The following is a 20,238-nucleotide window of genomic DNA, read 5'->3' as shown; positions in this document are numbered from 1 at the left end:
CATTACACAACCAAGAAACACAACTCTATAAGACAACATACATTACTCAACAAATAGACACAAATTTAAGCGACAACGCTCATAACACAACCAAGAGTCACAACTTTAAGCGACAACATACATTACACAACCAAGAGACACAACTCTATAAGACAGCACACATTGCACAACCAAGTGACACAACTCTATAAGACAACACACATTACTCAACCAAGTGACACAACTCTATAAGACAGCACATATTACTCAACCAAGTGACACAACTCTATAAGACAACACACATTACTCAACCAAGTGACACAATTCTATAAGACAACATACATTACACAACCAAGAGACACAACTCTATAAGACAACACACATTGCACAACCAAGAGATACAACTCTATAAGACAACACACATTACACAACCAAGAGATACAACTTTATAAGACAACACACATTACACAACCAAGAGACACAACTCTATAAGACAACACACATTGCACAACCAAGAGACACAACTCTATAAGACAACACACATTACACAACCAAGTGACACAATTCTATAAGACAACACACATTACACAACCAAGAGACACAACTCTATAAGACAACACACATTGCACAACCAAGAGATACAACTCTATAAGACAACACACATTGCACAACCAAGAGATACAACTCTATAAGACAACACACATTACACAACCAAGAGATACAACTTTATAAGACAACACACATTACACAACCAAGAGACACAACTCTATAAGACAACACACATTGCACAACCAAGAGACACAACTCTATAAGACAACACACATTACACAACCAAGTGACACAATTCTATAAGACAACACACATTACACAACCAAGAGACACAACTCTATAAGACAACACACATTGCACAACCAAGAGATACAACTCTATAAGACAACACACATTGCACAACCAAGAGATACAACTCTATAAGACAACACACATTACACAACCAAGAGATACAACTTTATAAGACAACACACATTACTCAACCAAGTGACACAACTCTATAAGACAACACACATTACACAACCAAGAGACACAACTCTATAAGACAACACACATTACACAACCAAGTGACACAACTCTATAAGACAGCACACATTGCACAACCAAGAGTCACTACTCTATAAGACAACACACATTACACAACCATCAGAACATCGTCAACACATGCTCATTTAAATTTCTTTATCTTTAAAATAATAAGGATAAAATGTATTAATCAATTAAGTTTGCAAACTCACCAACTTTAGTATGAATATGAAAGGGGTATCCATAATGAAACTTGTGGTTAAACTTAGGGACACTGCCATGGCTGCCCTGGACAACCATCACAAGGAATACACCTAGCACAACCTCAGTTATTCTGTATGTATAGATCATAACACAGAATGGTGGCTGCCTTGCTGTATATATACACATGTGTGATAAGATAACATACAAAGGTCCTTAACCTACTGCAAGGATACATCATCGATATATATATATATATATATATATATATATATATATATATATTACAACACAAACAGTTGACAATCTTTGACAGATATTCCCGCTATGTTTTCTATGTACATAACACAAACAGTTGACAATCTTTGACAGATATTCCCGTTATGTTTTCTATGTACATAACACAAACAGTTGACAATCTTTGACAGATATTCCCCCTATGTTTTCTATGTACATAACACAAACAGTTGACAATCTTTGACAGATATTCCCCCTATGTTTTCTATGTACATAACACAAACAGTTGACAATCTTTGACAGATATTCCCCCTATGTTTTCTATGTACATAACACAAACAGTTGACAATCTTTGACAGATATTCCCCCTATGTTTTCTATGTACATAACACAAACAGTTGACAATTTTTTACCAATATTTCCCACTATGTGTTGTATATGCATAACATAAACAGTTGACAATCCTCGATCAATACTGCCCCCTATGTGGTGTATATACATAACATAAACAGTTGACCATCCTCGATCAATACTGCCCCCTATGTGGTGTATATACATAACATAAACAGTTGACCATCCTCGATCAATACTGCCCCCTATGTGGTGTATATACATAACATAAAACAGTTGACAATCCTCGATCAATGCTGCCCCCTATGTGGTGTATATACATAAAATAAAACAGTTGACAATCCTCGATCAATGCTGCCCCCTATGTGGTGTATATACATAACATAAAACAGTTGACAATCCTCGATCAATACTACCCCCTATGTGGTGTATATAGATAACATAAAACAGTTGACAATCCTCGATCAATGCTGCCCCCTATATGTTGTATATACATAACATAAAACAGTTGACAATCCTCGATCAATGCTGCCCCCTATGTGGTGTATATACATAACATAAAACAGTTGACAATCCTCGATCAATACTACCCCCTATGTGGTGTATATACATAACATAAAACAGTTGACAATCCTCGATCAATGCTGCCCCCTATGTGGTGTATATACATAACATAAAACAGTTGACAATCCTCGATCAATGCTGCCCCCTATATGGTGTATATACATAACATAAAACAGTTGACAATCCTCGATCAATACTACCCCCTATTTGGTGTATATACATAACATAAAACAGTTGACAATCCTCGATCAATGCTGCCCCCTATGTGGTGTATATACATAAAATAAAACAGTTGACAATCCTCGATCAATACTGCCCCCTATGTGGTGTATATACATAACATAAAACAGTTGACAATCCTCGATCAATGCTGCCCCCTATGTGGTGTATATACATGACATAAAACAGTTGACAATCCTCGATCAATACTGCCCCCTATGTGGTGTATATACATAACATAAACAGTTGACAATCCTCGATCAATGCTGCCTCCTATGTGGTGTATATACATAACATAAAACAGTTGACAATCCTCGATCAATGCTGCCCCCTATGTGGTGTATATACATAACATAAACAGTTGACAATCCTCGATCAATACTGCCCCCTATGTGGTGTATATACATAACATAAAACAGTTGACAATCCTCGATCAATACTACCCCCTATGTGGTGTATATACATAACATAAAACAGTTGACAATCCTCGATCAATGCTGCCCCCTATGTGGTGTATATACATGACATAAAACAGTTGACAATCCTCGATCAATACTGCCCCCTATGTGGTGTATATACATAACATAAACGGTTCAGCGACATTGATCAATATTGCTCCAGTAAATAATTTATATTGAATGACTTATAAATAACACATGGAATTTTGACTCCAGCAGAGAGAAGCATGAATAATAGTATGTAAGTGTATAGCAGCGCCCATCTTATTAAATCATGTACATCATGTCTCAATTAGGCGTACTTAAACTGAGTAAGTGACGGTCAGTCGTTGATTTTAGTGGTAAGCAAATGTTGGATAGTTTTTTCCGAATGAGGCTGAACAATCATTTAATAGCATACAATATCCACTTTACCTCTCACCTCAGACGCTTTAACACTCGACGTATGGAGGATCTGATTGTTAGCGCAGCAGTTAGCGCACTCGCTCCTCACCAGGGCGACTCAGGTTCGACTCCCAGCTTGGGCGCATGTGAGTTTGGTTTGTGGTCACCAAGCCAGTGGGTTATCAGGGTTCTCAGATATCCCCCACAACACAAGCCCACACTCCCGTGCAGCATCGTGCCATCGAGAGTGACTTAGTACATTAAGTTATTATATCTTTCTTCACAATCGTTGTCAAATATATAATGCTTTAACTATGCAGCTATGAGATCAAATACATGTAGTACATATTTGAGTGATAAAATCAGTTTAAACTCAAATATGACATGTTAACGTGAAATGTAAATTTTAATTATTTCCTGTAACCTTGATGATGTTATTTTATAAAAACCCGCTGATCAACTAACTTTACACTTTGTCATAAGAAACGCAGTAAGGATATGACTATTTATAAACTGAGCGTCATAAGAAACGCAGTAATGATATGACTATGTATACACTGAGCGTCATAAGAAACGCAGTGATGATATGACTATGTATAAACTGAGCGTCATAAGAAACGCAGTGATGATATGACTATGTATAAACTAAGCGTCATAAGAAACGCAGTGATGATATGACTATGTATACACTGAGCGTCATAAGAAACGCAGTGATGATATGACTATGTATAAACTGAGCGTCATAAGAAACGCAGTGATGATATGACTATGTATACACTGAGCGTCATAAGAAACGCAGTGATGATATGACTATGTATAAACTGAGCGTCATAAGAAACGCAGTGATGATATGACTATGTATACACTGAGCGTCATAAGAAACGCAGTGATGATATGACTATGTATACACTGAGCGTCATAAGAAACGCAGTGATGATATGACTATGTATAAACTGAGCGTCATAAGAAACGCAGTGATGATATGACTATGTATACACTGAGCGTCATAAGAAACGCAGTGATGATATGACTATGTATACACTGAGCGTCATAAGAAAAGCAGTGACGATATGATTATGTATACACTCATATCAACATGACAACAGTTACTGCCCTTTGTTAATAGTTAAAGTTTTTTTAATAAGATGTTTTATGTTTTTTTCTCAACCGAAGTACTGTCTTTTGGAACTAGTAATTCCCCGACTAAGCCCATTGGCTGATAAATTCCTAGGGATTTTTCTTTTAATCAGATCTTTTCTGATAAATTTCGATCAGGAACACAAAATGACTACGTTAAGTAAAGTAAATATCCTTAAATGGCTTTGCCATTAAATCATGGGACAGTAGTAATTAAAATATCGATGTGTTGTAAATTGACCTGCTATTTTAATTAAGAAACCATAGTTGCTATTAGTTTTACTTTTAACTTTTTGATTGAATTTGAAAGGTTGGAGATATAAATTGAAACTTATTGAAATGATAGATTTTTTTCTTTGTTCCACATCGGTTGATAAGACGCCATCCTGAAAGAGACTAAAATAAAACCTAATGTGTAACAGTATGTAAACAGAGCAGAAAAGGAGGCACTTTGACATGGATAAATAAAATACAATATCATAGGACACACACACGTATGTGAGTATATATATGCACTCAACAACTCACAGACTAGAAACAAGTTGGAGATACATAGATGGATAAAATTGTGTTTATTGACCGAACATTCATGTGTGCAAAGTATAAAATGGAAATCAATTTATTTTTGATGATTTAATGATAATTTCCTGAGGCAATCAAGTTTCATTGGTGGATCATGCTTAAAACATGTTATATAAAGACCAAGCCTCTTTGCTTGTTGGCTGACATTGAACATGTTTCTATTTCAACTGGTGTTCGGATTTTGTGTGGTGACGGCTGTCCTGGGCCACTTTGGTAGCCCACAGTCAAGCCATCATTATCAATATGGATACCCTTTGCCTTTTCACGCATTTTATGGTAAGTTTCACCTTTTTGTTAATATCTAAAAACTCTAAGGATAAGATGCATTAAATATTAAAACTCGAGAATAAATTCATCAAATTTTCATGTTTAAGAGAGACTTAAGCTTACAGATATAGAATCATTTTTGAATTCAATTAAAGCATTATGGATAAAAAGATATACAGACCCGTCAAATAATGGAGTCTGGAAAGTATTCTTTCATAGAAAACTAAAAAACTACGGTCATGAACTACTACTAGAATCAGATTTTGATCAAACAGTTATAAATTATATAACACCAGAAGGAACTTTCCTAAATGATGTACTAAAATCCTGGTTAAAAATAAAAACCGCATTTTATGAGGAGAAGTCGAAAATAAATATAAGTAAAACAATAATTTGGAACAACAAAGAGATAAAACAAAACGGCCACACACTGTATTTTAAAGAATGGTATGATACTATCAAAAAGGCATACAATTCTTCGAACACATATACGACTACAGGGTAAATGAGTTTTACCGTTTTGAAGAAATAAAAAGCTTATACGACATAAATAAAAACGATTTCTTAAAATATTTGACACTAGTTAATTGTATCCCAATTCATTTGAAAACGAAGATTAAATCCGAGAATATCAATCAAAACAGACCCCAAATAATTACAGATAAAATAAAGGAATCGAAACAAACAAATAAGTTTCTATATTCGACACAACAAAAAAACAAAATCAAGCCATCATCAGAAACTAAATGCCAACTAATATTCCCGAATATAGAAAATATTGGATGGAAAAAAATATATAATACAATTTACATAAGCTCGAATGATACATCATAACGAAGTTTTCTATATAAATTCTTACCAAGAATAATACCCACAAATACATATTTGCATAAATGTAGAATAAAAATTCTAACTTATGTGATTTTTGTATCGTACAAATGGAGACAATAGATCACTTATTTTTGGACTGTCAGAGAGTTAAAACCACTATGGAGTGCCTTAAATGACTTTATCAAACAGCGATCGATAAATATCGTTATAACGAAAGAAATAGCATTTTTCGGTATCCATATCAAATTTAAACACACACCAATATGTAATTTCCTTATTTTATTAATGAAATTTTATATATTCTCAATGAAGTACCGAAACACTATCCCATCATTCAATGCCTATTTACAATACTTAACTCTCAGACAAAAAATTGTGTGCGTGCGTGTGTGCGCGCGCGCGTGTGTGTGTGTGTGTGCGTGGTTGCGTGCGTGTGAGTGTGCGTATGTGTGTGCGTGTGTGTGGGTGTGTGTGTGAGTGCGTGTGTTTTTTTGTGTTTTTTGCGCGTGCGTGATTAGTTTTTAAATTCTGAAAATATGAAACAATATAGATATGTTTTTGATTTATAATGTGTTTGAGATTATCATTCAGTTATTGTATTATTTATGTTCAAAATAAATGAGAAAAAAGAGAGACTTGATTTTAACTGGGGAATTTGTGAACATGTAGCTATTAATAAAAAAAAAAAATATTTTTTTAATAAAAGCTTATGATCTTTTACTTCCTACATACATGTTAGGATAATTCTTGCCCTTGAAAATGAAGGTTTTGTATTAATTGTATGATTTTTACATTTTGGTCCTTTTTAAGGGTTTTGTTGGTCATTAAAATTTACATTGAAATAAGAAGGAGCTAAAATTGTTTTGCTATTTAAAGGTATTATAAACACCCGATCGCTTAGCTTCCAGCGAGTTACGATGCAGATTTTTTTCTTTCAAATGCACTTTTCGAAATAATGAATTTTTAAATATCTTTTGGTCCTTTTTGAACATTATGTAAAATTTGTAGAAAATCGATGCCCAGAAATTGTGTATTCAACTGTACGATAATGGTTTTATGGTCCATCCCGCGGCGTATTCACAGCAGGATAGAAATAATCCATCGGCAAGGTTATGACACTGGGTATGAAATGTGCAACGAAGTTTGTCATTTATAGCAATACAGTTATTCCATAACTATTTCGGATAATTTTTCCTTTTATCTTTATTATATAATTGAAATTATATTTGATACTCAATAATTCATTTAAATTAGTAGTTAAGAAATGTCATATATTGTTTTTGTGTAAAAAAAGAAAGTAATATACTAAAATATTTAGCAAATATCATTCCCATTTTTAATCGCAATCACTATTACAAACAGTTAAAACGTAACACTTTTCTTAAAATATATTAATGTTTCAAGTTTCATTGGCAATTTTGGAAATACATATGGGCTATGAAACATAATAAAAAAGGTTATTCAAAGATAATAATTTACACATCTACATCGAGTCAACATGCTCATAAGTAATGCTTCAGTTCTAATTCTTAATGGTAAACATTTGTCTACCATTTTGCACTCAACCAAACATGTTTATAAATTTAGCGTAAATATAATTATTTTGATTAGGCAAGAAATGTGTTACATAGAATTTTGTCAGCATATTTTTAGTAACGACTGCACTAGGTTTTCATAACGTGTCTAAATGCCATTAAATCAACGTGTTGTTATGGAATAAAATGTATACCTGTCTTATTGTCAATACAGCATTAAAGACATTTTAACTTGTATCGTTAAAGACCGGTACTTAATGATAGCAACTGCAGTTAATATTTCATTTTAGCTGTTCCTTTCCGAAATTTCACCCCCAATTTTGTTTTACACTGCTATTGAAAAATTACCAAACTGTTAAAATAAAGATTTTGAAATGGCCCAGATTAAATGTCTTGATAAACGACTTCAACAAAAAGACACGGAATATAATAAGTAAAAGAAGTAACATGTAAGTAAGTTTATCAGAGATGATTTGATATTTCAGTACTCCCCTATAGAACAGCTCTACCTATTTATGGCTTAATCTAAAATCGTCCAAAACTGAAATTTTCTATCGCAACTTATAATTAAAGGACGGGTCAACTTTATGACCCTCATAAATTCTGTATTTCTTATCTGCCTTAATCTTACGCTGCGTCCAGTAGAAAAATAAGTGCTAAACTAGCACATCTTAACTCTACTATTGCACTGAAAGGAGAAATCGATAGAGACCGTGGTTACCCTGATAAGCTCCAAAGTTGCAATTCGCCTTATTCCAGAAGCCCATAATGTTTTGCGACAAAGGTGACTTCCGGTTTATTTCCGCATTCAATTTTGACAATGTTGTTTTTATATTAATTTTGGTTGAACCTTAACATTTCAATTGGTGCATGACTTTCCTTAACAGGTAAAGAAACTGGATGTCCTCGCGCGTTCCAGTGTGCCGGTCGTCATGGAGCCTGTATCAACGCAGGAAAGGTCTGTGATGGCAGCATGGACTGTCCAGGTGGAGAAGATGAAACGAACTGCCGTAGGTTTATTGCATAGGTTTTGCCGATGCATCAAAACAGTTGAAATAAACATGCATATAGATAAGTTCAGTAAGGCAGTGCATCGGCCTGTTTTGTTATTCAGTTGAACACCATTAATCCGAAATCGTAGGGACCCAATGTCGGTTACACGTTACCAATACGATATATTCAGCTTGAGTGATCTTTCGTTAGACATATTTGTTGAATTATTTTTTAATTAATGACAAATAATTCGTTATTATACTTCATTATTTAAAACATCATGAAACATTTGAAACAAAATGACAGCACAGGTATGCATTCGAATGTACATGCACGAAAAGGATCTGGCATAGATGCGATTAGGGTGGATTAGTCTAAAATGATGCAGGTGTAACATTTTTGTCACTTATTTCCTCTTTACCCAGCGCCGTAAGAATAGTTCGTGTATTAACAATTGTCAATAATACAAAGGGTGACAGGAATGTTCTTAATTGGTTATTGTTCCCTTTACAGCCCCCAACTGCCACCATATTAAAATGACGCCCTGTACGGACCGGAAGTCGTGTGGACGGCCATGTGACGGCAAGCCTGACTGCCCGGATATGAGTGACGAAATTTTCTGTCGTAAGAACTGTTCCGAAACACTGTCATGGTTGAAAATAAACTACAAAATATTTTATTTAAAGTTCCTAAGAATAAAGTGATGTCTGCTGCAGCTATGTGCTAAGTTTCGACGTCTTAAATGAAAATATGCTATAGAAATGGCAGTAAAAAGAATGCCAAATATATCATACGGTGAATGCATCCTTAAAAGGTATGTAAGTGTCGACGTTGTGATTCAGGGGGCGGGCAGAATCTTTGCAAGACGAGGACAAGTGCCGTAAGTTTCTTATTTACTTCGGTTTGCCTTAAAGCTACACCCTCACAGATTAACCGTTTTGACACCTTTTTTATTGTTTGTCTCGCAATGTTTTGCGTATATATCTTAACAGATAACACCAGTGATAAAGGACTGCTGAAAAAAGATCAGATCGTTGTTTTTCACAATAACGATCGAAAATTAATGATTTATGGCTAAAAGCGTTACTAACGCCTTAAGAAAAATGCATAAAACATCAATTTTTAATCTTAAAAATGAAAAACTACGATTTGATTTTTTGCCAGCAGAAACACTGGTTTTCATGCTCTTTCGCCAAAATGGCCTATTCCAAGACAAAAAATAAAACAGTTGTCAAAACGTGAAGCTTTAATATTAGGAGAAAAACCTTGTGATTAAGGGGGCGGGCAGAATCTTTGCAATAATTGTCTTTAAGATATATAAATTGAAACGCATTTTACGCCCAAACAAGTTTAAGACCTTACGCTGGAGCGGGACCCAGCATGGTAACTGTACCTTACATGTAAGTTCACGAGATAAATCTTCGACTTCAGCTGTCAGCTGCGCTTGTGGACCAGGAATGTACCAATGCAAAGATGGAAAGAAATGTATCCCTGTCAAACTAGTCTGTGATGGAGAAAATGATTGCCCTGATTCAGATGACGAAATGGAATGTTGTAAGATAAATATCACTGAGAACTATCATGTATTATGTTGATCGATTTGTTTTCCACTTTGAATTAATATCGCTATGCGTTTTGTAAATATGTTAAATTTCTAGCTTGAAACCAAATTGATTTAAGTTTTAGCCTTTTACATGTTTGACGTGTTCAGGTCATTTAATATTTTAAAAAAATCTTAAGGTAGATTCAATTTTACTTCGCTTTAGTGTTTCTTTATAGTTTGTGCTTAGGAGTTTAAGAATGGACATATATATATACATTACATTTTAAGCTCTTCTCATTAAATTTATATTAATCTTAATTTGCCTTGAAGTTAAACTTGAATCAAATTCACTCTGACCAATGTCCTTTGAACGTGTTTAAGTGTATGGTTATACTTTAGTAAGAAGTGTGCGTGGGTTTTGATGGTTTGAACATTTTGTTGGGGTAAACTTAAACATGAAGTTATTCCAATTTGACTTGTTCATAGCTGCTGAATGCAAATGCGGGGAGGGATTCTACATGTGTGAAGAAGATAAGAAGTGCATCCCTGTCGACCAAGTCTGTAACAATGAATCTGATTGTATGCTGGGCGACGACGAGGCCAAGTGCCGTAAGTTGCTTATTTACTTCGATTTGTCTTAAAACTACACTCTCACAAATTAACCCTTTTGACATTTTTTTATTGTTTGTCTTGCAATGAGTCATGTTTTGCGTATATATCTGAAAACCAGTGATAAAGGACTGCTGACAAAAGATCAGATCGTAGTTTTTCATATTAACGTTCGAAAATTAATGAATTATGGCTAAAAGCGTTACTAACGCTTTAAGAAAAATGCATAAAACATCATTTTGTTTTATGATAAACATGAAAAACTGCGATTTGATTTTTGTCGGCAGTCTTATAACACTGGTGTCCATGCTCTTTCGCCAAAATTGGCCTGTTCCAAGACAAAAAAAAACAGTTGTCAACACGTTCAATCTTTGAGAGTGCAGCTTTAATATAAGAAGAAAAATCCGAGTATTTTCAATAGCCAGATTTGACTTTTGATCTTAAATTAAATCTAAGATGTTTTTTGAATATGGCCTCTGTCGCTCAAATCAGATGTGATAGTCCAAAAAGGAACCTTGCTGGTCAACAGAATGTGATGTAGAGCCAAATAAACGTTTAAGGTATTCGGACGGCTAGGTGGTTTTTAGAATAACAGGAACAAAATTTACCAAATACTCACTAGAGTTTAGCAATTATACAACAATAATTTGAGTCCATAGACATATCAAATACTGGGAGAAGTTTAATTTTCTGAATGAGTGTACCTAGTTGTATTTGAGCATTTTCTGTTTTTCATTGGTAAAATTTGTCATTAAGGACGTTTGTGGTTTTGCCATTGGCAAACTATTTTGTATTTCATCAAAAGTAGGGAGGTTTTGAAACTGAAACCTGCAACGCGTTCAGTAAACATGTTTGCGGCGAACGTTTGCTGTTTGATTTCCCGCTTAACGTGTATGCGCTGCGTTGCAACAGGGATACAAAACAAAACGTCTGCGAACGTTTTGTAAACGCTCGCCTTACTGAACGCACTGCAGGCTCTGAGCAAAAACTTCAATTAAGAACACTTTCCTAAGACGTGATAGTTTAAAGCGATTGCACGTTTATGCAGTATTGCCTCGATTGTTCAGAATTTTGTTAAAGTTAACAGCAGGATTAACGACATAGTTGTTAATTTTAAACAGTGAACTAGTTGATGATATGCTCATGTATTTAAATAAAACAAGTACACCTGAAACAGTTGTCTCAACTCTTGATATGAATACTGCAGATCATTAGTGTATCTGTTAAACTTACAGATGAATATTGATTTGAAAGTTAACAACGATGGCATTAACAACGTTGTTAACTTTAACAATGTTGTGAACAATCCGCCCATTGTGTACGTTGTAGTTATACGTATGACGTATATTGACCATTACCATTTCACGAGCAAATACACATGTCACATATACACAGTAAAACACCTCAATGTAGTTTTAAATCAGCATGCATTTTATCAAGCTATAGACTCGTAATGCACCAGTCAATTGTAACCACGCCCCCCCCCCCCGGTCCGGTGGTATACCGAGGAAAGCTGGGGAAATGGGCCGTGTTTTTACCTTCCAGATGGCCCCGCAGTGCTGGGTGAATGCGGTGGTTTTGTCTTCACGCTAAATATAGCGGGAAATTGGCCTTATCTAGGGTCCATGGGGTGCCAGGGCATTTTGCGGGGGGTTTACCAGCAGTTCGTTCCCGCAGGGTGGGGATTTTGCCCGGGCTTGGCTGGACCGAAAGTCAAAGTCCTCGCTATTCCCCGGACCTGGGGGGCGTGGTTACAACTGACTGGTGCATAATTTAGAAATGAAGAAAGTATTGTAATGAAAAAAGCTGACAAATTCTGCAATGAGTTAGAATACAAGCCACGTTTTAAGCAAACGTAATTGCAATCTAAGTAATAGTTAGATGGCATGAAGTAAATTTTTAATGAATAAGAATGGGCGGAGTGCACGTAGCGAACGAGTCGTTATTAATCATTAAGAAATAACTCCAGGCCATCTAAGTGAGTTAGAATACAACCTCATTGGCTGTTACAGTGACAACGCAAAATCTGACGCAGTGAATGTGAAACGTATGAGTGGCAGTAGGCGGACCTTTAAACACCCGCAATAAGTGAAATTCATAATGAATAAATCAAGTACTAAATGATTGCCTATAGATCTGCAATTTCATTGGCTTAAACTGTAGGTTGTATCCTTACATAAAACGCTGATATATGTTATAATATAATACGAAATAAAGCGACATCACATGGGTTTACTTTGATTTATTTGACAACCGTGTTTACTTCCTGATCTGCAGGCGTATTATTGGTTTTACCTTATGAAATATTCATATACATATACTTTATATATATGATTAATTCTTGATATTGTGAATTTAGGGTAAAATTAGTTTAGTTTATTCTGCTTATCATTCATATGTGAAGATAATTGTAGCTCATACGCATATACAAACATACACAATACAATGTTTAGACATAGAAAAATAACGCCCAAATCAAACAAACGTTATGGACACATATGAAGCATAAGGCTATTTACAAAATACACAAACAATACATTGGCTCAGACATTTGACAGGAACAGACACTTTTCGTCTGTTTGAATTAAAGTCTGTTTATCATTGTATTGTCAAGTTATATTTCTTGCAAAATTTGACAAAATGATTTTGACATGATGAATTTGACATGATTAAACTGGATTCGACATTCATCAGTGATGTCGAGATCGGTGAATCCTCTTAACATCTCAATAGGTTGATGGTACAGATTTAGTAAAAATCAAGCGTCTAAATGGTTCTTCACCGAAGAGGTCTATAAGTTGGACCATAGCCGGGATCGTTCATTTTCAAAATATGGACATAAGAACACCTTATGCAGAACCATTTCATTTGTTACTGCATCACAGTAATAACATGTAATGTTTTATTTCCTTGTGGAAACGGACGTGTAATTGTACTTTATTTCAAATGTCTCTACATTAGAAAGAAATACAAAATTGATTTCCCCCGACCGGTTTCACCTATCGGATTATCAGGTAGTTAAATGCTTATATCACGCCTCAATCATGAATAAAGCTACACCATTGGTCCAAGACTGGTTACGTGGGGACCCCATATTTTTCCATATCGGGTCAATAATCCTTATATTGTACCAAAAGGACGTTAGATTCCGATGAATAAATACACCTTTGATTAATGTTTATGAAGGTTGTCGACATGATATATACGTTAGGGGTTAGTAGGTTGCTCGATATTGGATATATGGTGCGCCGCAGGAAACCATATTCGGGTTCGAGTTTCGCTCTCAACCGGTCTGGTTTCCTTTGCCCCCGTATATTCCATATCGGGTCACTTCCCTAACCCTGGCATGACAAAACTGAAATACACAACCAACTTGTGCACCAGTCAATTGTAACCACGCCCTCCACCCCCCAGGTTTCTTTTTAGTCAGCCTTGCCTTATGCGTAGGTAAAGAACCTAATTGATTGTATAGTATTGTCATTGTTACTAACTATAATACTAAATATGTGACTATCATGTCTCTGCCGAAAATAAAGATGAGTTGCGTTGAGTTGAGTTGTGTTGAGTTGTGTTGAGTTGTGTTGAGTTATGTTGAGTTGAGTTGAGTTATGTTGAGTTGAGTTGAGTTATGTTGAGTTGAGTTATGTTGAGTTGAGTTGAGTTGAATTGTTAACATATGCCCTCCAGGAAGGAACAAGAAAATAGTGAAAATATATATTATAACAAATGTAAGATCAGATATTAAAATTTTCTTGATACTTCAAAATGTTTTAAAATCTTTTATTCATAATACAGAATACAGCTAACAAGTGAGTGTGGACAGTGAGGCGCTTATCATAAATGGCAATTAATAATTCCATTTAACCCTAAACTACCGCATCAGCACAGTCAGTAAAACACTGAAATCTATTTTATACTTTACAGCTCCCGGCTGCAAGTGTAACCCAGGGGACTACATATGTCTTGGTGGAAGTAAGTGCATCCCTCGAGCTGAGTTTTGTGAAGAGCAAGGGGACACAGATCCGGCAGATGCAGACTGCCAGATGGGAGACGATGAAAACACCGGCTTCTGCAATTATCCGATTGGTCCATAGCTCATAACAGACATTTATCGTTTGAATCTTTGAATGCTATTTTGGATTTAGTCAACACTTCACTACAAATCAGTTCGTTCATTAAACGATTTTAAGTAAACCAAATCACAGTCGTTTAATTGGATTGAACTCCTGCCCTGGTGCAATATGACCTGTACAAACTTTAGTGGCATTGAACCTAACAGTATTCATGTTTACCATTTATTTAGCATAACATCAACGTTAGGTTATTTAGGCATTTTGTGATTTTCTATCATTTTTATATTACAATAATGCATAGAAATGCTATACTATATCGTTGGTAGGAGTGATTTCTTTGATAAATCTGAAGAAAAAAAAGTACTTTTAGGTAAAATGTCATAAATTTTGTACAGCTCTTACGACTTGGTCAGCATTTTAGAACGGCTCGAAATGACGGGAATGAAAACAAAGCAGGACCGTATTACACCAAAAACAATCAAGTCCGAAAACAATGTGTATACTATTTCGGCGTTCAACTCTTTAGGTTTACCCTTAATAGATGATCTGTCACACTTTTCTGGAAAATCGTTCGCGGAGAAATACTATTCTTTAACTCTTAAACATGTGCAATTAACGGTCTAAGAAGCTCGTCTCCGATACTCCTTAATTATTTTTGACTAATTTTACAATGACCAATGGGATATCTACTTTCATAATGACCAATGAAAATCTTTTTATCCTTCAGTTTATTTCTGTGAATTTCTTAGGAAGTCAGGGTGGTTTCAGACGTCTTTACGGCCGTAAAACCAGATCAAAATCCGGTTTTCTACCATAGTAACACCCGGCTTAGGTATGATATGTCGAGTATGCAATTATACTCTGCATGATGAAAGTTGAACGCCGACGCAAAGAAATGCTATACTATATCGTTGGTAGGAGTGATCCCTTTGATAAATCTGAAGAAAAAATAAGTACTTTTAGGTTAAATGTCATAAATTTTGTACAGCTCTTATGACACAAAAGCAGGAGTTCATTACCATCAAATGACTGTGAACCAAATTGATATTCTTCTGTAAACAAGGTTAATAAACGTTAATAACTTATGCTGCCTTTGTTCCTAAATGTATAGGACTAAGCCTTGTGTCTCTAAACTAGGTCTTCGTCATTACTATTAGTGTTATCATTTGCTTTAGGGTTAGTTTCTATGGGTCTAATTGTATTGCTTAAAACAATTTTACGCACTTCCTGTCTCAAACGTACACTCTTCTGCGGGAGCGAATGTTGATGATGTAATTTTTATCGGATCGTGTCCAAACCCTGTCATTTACGTTCGATGAAACCACCATTTCAACCGTCCTTCTTTTCCTGAAAAGTTCCTATCCTTTTACATAAGCTTAGGAATAATTGAACAGTCTTAAAGCCTTTTGATGAAGGCGTTACCAACGCTATTCAAAATCGTGGACTTCAAAGACAATATTTGAGCAACAACATTTGTTGAAGGGTTAAAGCCATCAGTTACTTAGTTTTAACCCTCATTTCATAATACTATGCATTTTATAAATCATGAGCAAGTCCCTCTAACTCCCCATTACGTCTCCGACCGTAAAATCTGGATTAAACTAGTTAAACAGCAGATTTCCTCCTTATTTGGGCTGATTTGTAACATATACTTCCTTTACATATGAGTATGAAAATGAATAACAAAATTATCATATAAGGTTATTTATACAAAATTATTAATTATTTGTTTCAATCACGGACCTATAAAGCATGGTTTATAGGTCCATGTTTCAATTTATCATCGCATTTTTGTAACAAGTAACGTAACCGATCTGTTCAGCTCTCGACGCGAACATCAAAGTTCTGATTGCCACTGGCCGGTTCCTGTGTTCAGGTGCAATGATTACAAACACACTCAAGTCCAAATCTAGACTCAAACTAAAAAAAACACTAAATTACTAAGAATCATCCTTATGACATTCACTTCACAAGAATACATGTCCATAGTAAAAATGATATGCTGTTTTGCCACTTGGGTCTGAACTCGGACTTAAGACGTGCTCGTTATCATGTTCCCAAGAAAAAAAGAAAGATATTAATTTCCTTGACATAGAGATGCATCTGGATTTCCACAACCAATCAATAGTATAGACGAGCGGCCTTGCGGTATATCTATAAAGTCTTAACGTCCCTCCGCACAAAAGACAAACACATGTGTGCATGGGGCAAGACTTCGATTTTTTTCGGCACTAGTTGGCAGAGTGGCACACACAAACACATACAAACAAAAGTAAATACTCTACATAAATACTTTAACAACACTGTAAAGTTTGAATATACTGTTCCATTCTGTCTGAATTTTGCCGGACCATCCGGCACATGCCCTGATCAAACATGTAGAATATCAGGCGTCAACAATAACAAACAATTACAAAGTTACTCTGTTTCTAAATTGCACCTCAAAATTTTTACTAACGGTGATACAGTTTTTATCATATATCCTTCATAGGAATGACAGCCGCCCACGAAAAACACCCGGTGGATGAAACGTGTTACCGTAGCGATGCACGCAGGGCTTAACTAAAACAGATAACTCCTAATCTATTCATCAGAGTATAGGAACTAGGGAACCCATCCGGACATGCATGCATGTAAAAACACATTTCAAACATGTATATAAATATTTTTTTCGAATTTGAATGAAATCGACGTTCACTGTGAGAAGTCAAGCCTAGAACTGATTTGCCCGCCAATTTAACCGACCACGTGCATCCTAGCTTGAATACCACGTGACCTACACGCTCAAATGACCCGCGCATGTATGTTCATAACACGTTATGACATTCATTCTGCCCTATACTTCTTAACGGCCAGGACTATCAAGGAGGTGTGGGTTACATTTCAAGTTCAAGTAAATGTGTTTATGAATTATGCTGATTTTCAACATTCTAGAAACTGTAAGAGATATTATGAGACTCGATGATAAGCAACCGTCATAGAAAATAAAGTATGTAGCTTTATATTGCAACATCTAGAAAAGAATTAAATAATAAGATGTATCTTTAAATATGATGCTCGGCCGTGGTAAACCAGCGGGATGACTAGTGTCCAAATTGTTTGAATTTTCGACATATAACAGAGATTATTTTTGGTTAATTTGTTGTTGGGTAATTCTTGAGTACGTGCAGCTTTTTAAAAGGTATGCCATGACCATGCACAATATCACAGTTTTGCAACGTTCGACAAAGCAGTACGTGATATAAGTTCAATACAGAAATGTGTTTACCCCTAAGAAGGTTGCAAAACGCCACGTGCTGCATTATAAGGTCTCTTTAGGCCGTCAATAAAGGTCGTAAGACATGATGTATTAACAGAGATAAAAGGATATGTTTTCTGCCCATAAGACATATGAAAATGTTTTCGTAATTCGAACGCTTTATAAACATACATCGCCAAATTTCTATTTACAACAGATTTATGAGAGGTCATCAACTCAATAAACTTAAACATAGTCCGTCTTTTAAAGTAGGCCGTCAATATACATGTATGTGACCAACAGGAACTGTGTTCTTGAGAACATTCGTTTGTACTAGAATGATCGACATTGAATGAAGTAAGCCAGTTTGCTCGTGGCTTTCATCTAAACGCTCTTATAGAATGTATCAATAAAATTGATAATTTAACAAGTTAATAGTACATAATGAAACATAAAATAACTCTTCATACTTCTTTTATATCACTACTATGAAGTCCCTTCTTTATCTTTATGGTCAGCAATGGGTGAGCCCTCTATGTCTCTACCGTCAGTTACTTGGTCAGCATTTTAGAACGGCTCGAACTGACGGGAATGGAAAGAAAGAAGGACCGTATTACACCAAAAACAATCAAGTCAAAAAACAATGTGTATACTATTTTAGCGGGGCTCTTTAAGTGACATAGACTGCCCTTTATTTTATTCAAAATGGGTAATTAGAAATCAAGTATCATTTTAAAAACTTTTGGAAATAACACAATGTATGTGCTAGAAAGGCGTGCCCCTGGACCCCTAGCTTGTAAAGGATATCAAAATGATCGTAGCGATGCCACTCCTGACTTGTATGAGTAATATGTACAATGGCTGCACTACAAAGCTCTCTTTGTACCAAGTTTAAAAGTGTTTCTAAATAAATCAATTGTGATATTATATTGTCGAACAAGACATGATAATAATAATTAATTAAGTGACGCAACCCTATTGCCTTTCATAGGAGCGGAAAACTAATTTATCTACAGTGTTGGTCATATACACTCTCATTCTAAACAGGGGGAGTAACCTGCATTTCATAGTTATAGCTTTAAGGTGTTTGATTAAGGAACATGTGTAAGCGAAAGAAAACTTGATACCTGTTTTCCAAAGTAAAGAAAATGTACGACAAATAAAACGAAGTTCGGTTATTTCGACATGAAGTAATTTCGACATGAAGTATTTAAATAATTGTTTAATTTCATTTGGGTGTAATTTTTTATGGTTATATTTTATACTGTTCGACACACAAACTGTTTAAACGAAGCAGGAAAACATTAAAATAGGGCTGACATTAGCCATTTGTATCCGATTATAATATATATTATGTATAGCCCAATTTATTCCTTGGTGAATGAAACATATTTGCCATTATATTTTAATACGAGGTGGCGATCGGAACTACTCGGTCATTTTCCGTCGAAAACAACCTCGGAAGTAAGTCTTAAAGTTTTAAATAAGTATTAATAAGTTGTAGTGTTTTAACTTGTAATTTGTATACTAGTAACTAAGTTCAAATTCATTCCATGTGAAGTGTATTTTTTGCCACGTATTTAAATGGAAAGAATTCCGACATTGTACACCGTTCATATACATCCGAGGTGGTCTTCGATGGAAATGGCCGAGGTGTTCCGAATGCCGATGTGGCTAGTTTGGCAACAAAGCAATACTGATTCGTGATTTGCGTGTCTTTGCGCATGACACCCTTGTTGTTTCTTCCTTGTAGTCAAAGATGAGTGGACAATGCTGGTTTCATGGACCATTAAGATGGGGAAAGTTATAAACATTAGTTGAGATATCGAAAGGAAGTATGCATGCCCAAATTTTCAAACGTAAATATGAAAACTGCGATCTGCTCATTAATCGGCAGTCTTATATCACTGGTTTCCAGACATTTACTCAAAAATTGGCTCAATCCAAGACAAAAAAAAAATGA

General features: G+C 35.3%; 1 protein-coding gene across 1 annotated transcript; it reads left to right on the top strand.

The window, feature by feature from the left end:
- Positions 1-3,528: 3,528 nt before the first annotated feature.
- Positions 3,529-15,058, top strand: LOC128244386 (low-density lipoprotein receptor-like). Its single transcript, XM_052962396.1, has 5 exons — positions 3,529-3,613; positions 8,707-8,829; positions 9,326-9,436; positions 10,842-10,964; positions 14,889-15,058. Exons 1-5 carry the CDS (start codon positions 3,529-3,531, stop codon positions 15,056-15,058), a joined length of 612 nt encoding a protein of 203 aa, XP_052818356.1.
- Positions 15,059-20,238: the final 5,180 nt, after the last annotated feature.

Source organism: Mya arenaria, chromosome 8 (genome assembly GCF_026914265.1).
Source record: "Mya arenaria isolate MELC-2E11 chromosome 8, ASM2691426v1".
NCBI classification, from domain to species: domain Eukaryota; kingdom Metazoa; phylum Mollusca; class Bivalvia; order Myida; family Myidae; genus Mya; species Mya arenaria.
Note: the sequence above shows the minus strand (reverse complement) of the source record. Positions and strands in the feature narration are given on the sequence as shown.